General features: G+C 44.2%; 2 protein-coding genes across 3 annotated transcripts in view; one reads left to right on the top strand and one right to left on the bottom strand.

The window, feature by feature from the left end:
* PEF1 (penta-EF-hand domain containing 1) overlaps nucleotides 1-4,595 on the bottom strand; it is a 30,218-nt gene extending 25,623 nt beyond the window's left edge. Inside the window, exon 1 of one of the 2 annotated variants that reach the window (XM_056556976.1) lies at nucleotides 4,388-4,595. In XM_056556976.1, coding sequence (XP_056412951.1) covers nucleotides 4,388-4,453 — 66 coding nt within the window. In that variant the 5' untranslated portion in view covers nucleotides 4,454-4,595. Of the gene's footprint in view, nucleotides 1-4,275 lie in introns of both variants that reach the window. The other variant, XM_056556977.1, reaches the window with a different exon arrangement.
* Nucleotides 4,596-4,676: 81 nt separating this feature from the next.
* Nucleotides 4,677-5,281, top strand: LOC130356003 (U3 small nucleolar ribonucleoprotein protein IMP3-like). Its single transcript, XM_056556978.1, has one exon. It carries the CDS (start codon nucleotides 4,677-4,679, stop codon nucleotides 5,226-5,228), a length of 552 nt encoding a protein of 183 aa, XP_056412953.1. The 3' UTR covers nucleotides 5,229-5,281.
* Nucleotides 5,282-7,570: the final 2,289 nt, after the last annotated feature.

Genomic DNA, 7,570 nt, shown 5'->3' with positions numbered 1-7,570 from the left:
TAAACCAAAAGGTGCAAAAAAGGCGCAAATAAACCCTGCTTGCACCTTTTTTGCGCCTTTTGTAGACACAAAAATCTATCTAAAGACAATGATAAATGTCGGCCCATGAGTATTATCTTCATTGTATGGATTATAGATGAGGCCCTGTATTCTGTTAGGTGCTCTATGCAATCCACCGTCCCTGCACTTGTCCCAAACAAAAAAATATTGATAGACTGCTATGTATACTAAAGAAAACTGAAATCTCCCATTGCATTTATGGGCTAAAGAGTCAAGCAGTCTTGTTAAAGGGGTACTCTCCTGGAAAAAAAAATATATATATTTTTTAATCAACTGGTGCCAGAAAGTTAAACAGATTTGTAAATTACTTCTATTTAAAAATCTTAATCCTGCCAGTACTTATCAGCTGCTATATGTTCCAGAGGAAGTTCTCTTCTTTTTGAATTTCCTTTCTGTCTGACCACAGTGCTCTCCGCTGACACCTCTGTCCATGTCATGAACTGTCCAGAGCAGCATATGTTTGCTATGGGGATTTGCTCCTGCTCTGGACAGTTCCTAAAATGGACAGAGGTGTCAGCAGAGAGCACTGTGGTCGGACAGAAAAGAAATCCAAAAAGAAAAGAACTTCCTCTGTATTATACAGCAGCTGATAAGTACTGGAAGGGTTAAGATTTTTAAATAGAAGTAATTTGCTAATCTGTTCAACTTTCTGGCACCGGTTGATTGAAAAAAAAATGTTTCCTAGTGGAGTACCCCTTTAATGTATACTTGTATAGTTATATACTGGATTGGAATTATACGACAGGCCTCCTGTCATTGGGTTGTGTCTGGCATTGAAGTAAATGGTGTTACAATGAAAACACATTCGCAACCTTTGAACAAATGTGGCGCTCCTTCTGGGAAAAGGGGCATTACTTTTCTTATCCTCCATATATCCTTAAAATATGTACATTTACTTTAGATCTGTTTTGCACCTTACATATAGAATTATTCATAGACATAAAAGTCTGGTCATTTTGTAAATGTGTTGCATCATTTAAAGAGAACCTGTCACACTGATAATACAGTCCAAGCCGCAGGGATCATGTTATAGAATAGGAGGAGCTGAGCAGATTAAAGGGGTTATCCAGGAAAAAAACTTTCTTTTTTGAGTTAAACAGATTTGTAAATTACTTCTATTAAAAATCTTAATCCTTTCAGTACTTATGAGCTGCTGAAGTTGAGTTGTTCTTTTCTGTCTCTCTGATCTCTTTTGACACCTGTCTTGGAAACTGTCCAGAGTAGAAGCAAATCCCCATAGCAAACCTCTTCTACTCTGTGCAGTTCCCGAGACAAGCAGAGATGTCAGCAGAGAGCACTGTTGCCAGACAGAAAGGAACAACTCAACTTCAGCAGCTGATAATTATTGGAACAATTAAGATTTTTTAATAGTAATTTACAAATCTGTTTAACTTTCTGGAGCCAGTTGATATAAAAAATAAAGTTTTTTTTCCTGGAATACTCCTTTAATATGTAGTTTTATGGGAAAAGTTCCAGGATGGAAATCTCTGGGCTAAGTAGTCATGTGGGCGGTCCTACTCCATAATTTCAGTAAGATACCAGGATGTATCAGCTGGCTGGGGATGATCCAAGTGTGACTCTTCCTCGTTATCACACTTCTATCATTGAAAGGACCAATGGGAGGTTTTTACCCCAAACAGATACATTTGCCAATGTCAATGATTGGCAATGAGCTCTATACCTTTAACCCCTTAATGACACAGCCTATTTGGCCTTAAAGGGGTATTCCAGGAATTTTTTTTTATTTGACCATACTACAGGGGCTGTAAAGTTAGTGTAGTTCATAATATAGTGTCTGTACCTGTGTGTGACGGTTTTCTCACAATTCTTATGTGATTTTCACCCCAATATTTATTTTTAACAGCATACAAAATGACTGCTGTCTCAGATTTTTCACAGGTTTCAATGCGGCCGAGACCTGACTCACTAGCCAGCTGATGACAGGGAGCCTGTCTCCTTCAATGGGTGGAGGGATCAATCTGCAACTAATGCAACAGCTGGAGGCACCCTGATTGTAAACCACAGGTCTTTTGTTTCAATGGGTGGGGTGGCTGATGTGTGGGAGGGAGGAAAATGGAATTGTGGGATTTGTAGTCAAAAAAAGAAAAGTCAAACAGGAAATACCAGTTCACAAAAAGCTAGCCACAGTATTATGGTAATCTCACAACATAGACATTTAGCCCCAAGACAAGCGCAGATCCTTTCTAAGCATGTCCATTACTGCCTGCCAGGTATGTACTAAAATCCCCTTATGGTGGATAACCCCTTTAAGGTCTGGAACCATTTTTTTTTTATTTTTCCTTTTTTTTTATTCCCTCCCTAACTGTTTTATTTGTTTATAATTCAGAGCCATGTGAGGGCCATACTGTGTGACCAATTGTACTTTGTAATGACACTGTTCATTTTACCACAAAATATATGGCATAGTCAAAAAAGATTTGAGGGGATACATTTTTTAAAAAATTTACTTTGCAATTTTATTTATTTTATTTTTTAGGAAATGGGATATCCAATGATTTCTAATTAATATAGTTTTTTTTAATTGTTTTTTGTTTTAATTTATACTTATTTTTTTTTTTAAATGAATATTAAAAGTGTGTTCAAAATTGCCTCATTCTTACCCATATAACTTTTTTATTGTTACACAGTTTTGGTGGGCGACATCATAAACATTTTGTATTAATGTGCTGCTGTCAATAGTTGTTGATCACACCAAGTCTCACTCTTAAAACTCACTAAGTTATTAGCCGGGCAAGCGGGCGGCATTGTGCTCCACTCTACGGCCAGCCAGAGATGTATCCATTTGTCTGCATAGACTTCTATACAGGGAAATTGACAGATCACTCGGCTGGCCAAGGAGCGAAGTGCAATGTCACCCGCTTCCCTGCCCAATAAATAACAATATCAGTGAGTATCATCAACATGTCAAAAAGTTGATTTTTATGACAGTAAAGCTTTAATAGACAATACCAAATAAGTTTATTTTCTTCACATTTTTTTTCCATTTGTAAAATGGAAAAAAGGGGGGGGGGGTATTTACATTTTTATTAGGGGAATGGATTTTTCCCATATTTTTTTTTTAAAACTTTTTTATTATTTATTTTATACTTTTCAAGGGGTAGACTATAAGCAATCATTTGGTTGCTTTTACTGTTCCATGCATTATGCCATAGCAATGTTCAGTGAGATTGGCACGCTACTAGTATAGTCTTCCCAAGGCATACTGAAGGGGCATCGAGGTAAGAAGCCCACTGGTCGCCATTTTAACTCATCAGATCCCCACAGGATCGCCCTTTGGGGGTCCAATGAGAGCCCCGAACCCACCAGCCACAGTCACTTAAAGGGGTATTCCAGGCAAAACCTTTATATATATATATATATATATATATATATATATATATATATATATATCTCAACTGGCTCCGGAAAGTTAAACAGATTTGTAAATTACTTTGATTAAAAAATCTTAATCCTTCCAATAGTTATTAGCTTCTGAAGTTTTCTGTCTAACTGCTCAATGATGATGTCACGTCCCGGGAGCTGTGCATGATGGGAGAATATCCCCATAGGAACTGCACAGCTCCCGGGACGTGAGTCATCAGAGAGCAGTTAGACAGAAAAAAGCAACTCAACTTCAGAAGCTAATAACTATTGGAAGGATTAAGATTTTTTAATAGAAGTCATTTACAAATCTGTTTAACTTTGCGGAGCCAGTTGATATATAAAAAAAAAGTTTTGAACTGGAATACCCCTTTAACCTTTTAGATGCCATGATCATCAGCTTGATCGCCAATGTTCCTCATTAGTAGTGATCTCCAGCTGTTGACAGCACCCATTGGCTTCATAGACTAAACGTACATCATGTCTTGTTAAGGTAAATTTACATCACAGGGCAGGAAGGGGTTACACTTGATTTATCACTCTATATCAGTGGTCTTCAAACTGTGGACCTCCGGCTGTTGCAAAACTACAACTCCCAGCATGCCCAGACAGCCGTTGGCTGTCTGGGCATGCTGGGAGTTGTAGTTTTGCAACAGCTGGGGGTCCACAGTTTGGAGACCACTTCTCTCTCTCTCTATATATATTTTTCTCTTTTGTCAGATATATGAAACAAAGTGTCTGATAGCACCTCCCCAATCCCGGTCACTAGCCCAGGCCTTTGTTATTCACTGCTCTGTATATACCCCCTGTAGACCCCCATGAAGCCCCTCTCACCTGGCCGTACGGGTAGCTCGTCATGATCACTCCCCGGGTGTGCAGCACCGATGAACCCGAGTTCTGCTGTCAAAGTTCGTCTAGGAAGTGACCCAGGCAGCACGTCACCTACCTCAGTAACCGAACAACCACAAGAGCTCGCACTCCCTGTTATTTTAGTCTCTCCTTTAGGCGCCATTTTCCAGGGTCAGGCTCCGAAGAACATGAGGAAAATCTGGTCTCCATAAAAATGGCGCCGCCAAGCTGTAGCTGTATATGTGCAGGAGACGATTCTTTTCTAGCTCTGCGCTCTCTAGTGGTGAAGCTCGGAACGCGAAGGGCAGAGGATTATGGGATAGAGAGCGGAAGTATTAGCTGTTCTCCTCACACGTGTGCTGTGTAGTGTACCGTCCACCAGCACCATGGTGCGGAAGCTGAAGTACCACGAGCAGAAGCTCCTGAAGAAGGTAGACTTCATCAACTGGGAGGTGGATAACAACAACAAGGAGCTGCGGGTGCTGAGGAAGTATCACCTGGACCGGCGGGAGGACTACACCGTCTACAACAAGCTGAGCCGGGCCGTGCGGGAGCTGGCGAACAAGATCAAGGACCTGGACGAGAAGGACGCGTTCAGGGCGCAGAGCACGGGCCGGCTGCTGGAGAAGCTGTACGCCATGGGCCTGATCCCCACCAAGATGAGCCTGCAGCTGTGTGACACGGTGACCGCCTCGGCCTTCTGCAGGAGGCGCCTGCCCACCATCTTGGTGAAGCTGCGGATGGCCCAGAACCTCACCACCGCCATCACCTACATAGAGCAGGGCCATGTCCGGGTGGGGGCAGAGGTGGTCACCGATCCGGCATACCTGGTCACCCGCAACATGGAGGACTTCATCACCTGGGTAGACACGTCCAAGATCAAGAGGCATGTCATGGAGTACAATGACGAGAGGGACGACTTCGACCTGGGGGTCTAGTACATGGCCTTCTCCCTCTGGTGTATGGGCTCAACTCCAGGACTCGCACATCTGGGACAATGGCCATCTTCCTCTGGTATATGGACTCATTTCCAGGACTTACACTGCTAGGACATGGCCTACTCCCTCTGGTGTATGGGCTCAACTCCAGGACTCGCACATCTGGGACAATGGCCATCTTCCTCTGGTATATGGACTCATTTCTGGGGCTTACACCGCTAGGGCATGGCCTATTCCCTCTGTTGTATTGGCTCAACTCCAGGACTCTTCCTAGGACATGGTCTACTCCCTCTGGTGTATGGACTTGTCTCAGGACTGGGTCATGGCCTCCCCCTCTGGTCACCCCCTGTATAGACCAATTTCCAGTGATTGCTCCTCTAGACTTGTAATAAAGCTTTTTTTTGTTATGGCAGGTTCTGCACATTTTATCAAGTTGCACAATGTTATACTTAACTTGTGACATCTTAGCGACATGCCAAAAGTTTTCATAGGTGGGAGTCCGAGTGCTCCACCGATCAGGAGAATGAGCCTGTAAAAGTACACGCTGCCGTGTGCTCCTCTTCCTGCTCTCACATCATTGAGACGCTCCATAGACTTAATTCATTAGTCCGGACCCGATGGTGCTGATAGAAATACTTTTCATACATAGCGCTGCGGTTGCTAGATAACGCTATATGTCTGCTAACCCCCCCCCCCCCCCCCCAGCTCATTCATATACATATGCCCCTGCAACGCTATGTATGAAAAGTATATCTATCAGCAATGCATAGGGCCAGCAGCTGGCCGTCCCGGTGATGCTGATACAGTACATCTGATACAAAGCGCTGCAGGGGTATATGTATATAGATTGAATTATCTGGCCCCCACAGCGCATCTATATACATATGGCCACCACAGCGCTATGTATGAAAAGTATCAGCATCATCGGGCTGGCTGCTGGCCTGATGTGCTGCTGAGATATACATTTTATGACAAATACACTGCGGTGGGCACACTATAAATGCGCTGCGTGGGGATATATCTTTACAAATGCGCCGGCAGGGGTCATATCTTTATTAATGCACTGCGGGGGGGGGGGCTAGATATATAGGCTATATGTCTGCTGCTAATATACATATAGCCCCCGCTGCCACTCACAATGTTCATCTTAAAAACCCCGCTGGGAGCCCTGAATGGCTCCTCAGTACCGGCCACTCAGGGCTCCCCTCAAGGGATATAAAAATGAAAGTTAATACACACAATACATTGCAGGGTTGCCGACCATGCTGCCCGCTCCCCTGCTTAATAACTTCTGATCGCATCGGGTATCAGAAGTGAAACCCGGTGCGATCAATCCCTCAGCCCCTGTACTACAACCCCCATCATGGAACAGAGTCTGTTCCATGATGGGGGTTGTAGTGCAAACACTAATGTAGCCTCCCCAGCTGTCTGCAGACTCCCGCAGCCGGGGAATTACTACTCCCATCATGAAAACAAGTCTGTTCCATGATGGGGAGTAGTAATAGTCCCGGTTGTGGGAGTCTGTAGGCAGAGGTGTTAAAATGGCCGTAAATGAGGGATGTTATAACAGGTCTTTTGATGGACGTTATTCAGCCGTTAGCACCCCTTATTACGCAGATATATGAATAGTCATAGTGTGAAAGTAGCGGGGGGCCCGTTCTCAACAAATGCTGGGTACTGGCTGAAGTGGTCACCCCTCGTGACATCCCAATATGTCCCCTCCCATAGACATAAATGTAGGGGGCGTGGTTTGGAAATCCTATCGTCTGACGCTTGGGACATTCAGTTCCTGGTGCCGGGCAGGTGAATTTATCAGGCCTTTAGCCCTGCTAGCCCCCGACAAGTACACCAGCCCTCTGGGTGCATGGAGTGGGCTCCTGACCCAAGCTTCCTCCATACTTGGTGGCCACCAGCTGATTTCAGTAGCTGAGGGCCACCTCTAATAGCCGGCATGTGGAGATTGCCCTTTAGATTGTTGCTCAAAGCTGACAACAGCGTCTAAAGGGACATGTAAATGCTCCCTGGTGGGATAGTTGGGGTGGATCTACCCCTTCAGTGTGATCACGGGGGAACGAGCCACTGTAGAGGTAGCCGGTGGGCTTACCTCTCCTTCCCTGGTGTCTGTGGCTCTGTCATTGACAGAGCCTGGCTGGATTAGGCTTTATCAATGGACCGCAGAGCACACAGATCAATGGAGTTCAATAGAACTGCATTGATCTCTATGAAGAATCTAAGGTTTCCTTCTAAATGTCCCCTAAGGGTACATTCACACTGCAGAATCTCTGCTCGCAGAATTCCACAAGTGAAGATTCTGCCAGGCGGCCACCGCCAAAAATACTTCA

The sequence above is a fragment of the Hyla sarda genome, chromosome 2, assembly GCF_029499605.1.
Source record: "Hyla sarda isolate aHylSar1 chromosome 2, aHylSar1.hap1, whole genome shotgun sequence".
Taxonomy (NCBI): Eukaryota; Metazoa; Chordata; class Amphibia; order Anura; family Hylidae; genus Hyla; species Hyla sarda.
This window is presented reverse-complemented; position numbering and strand designations above follow the sequence as displayed.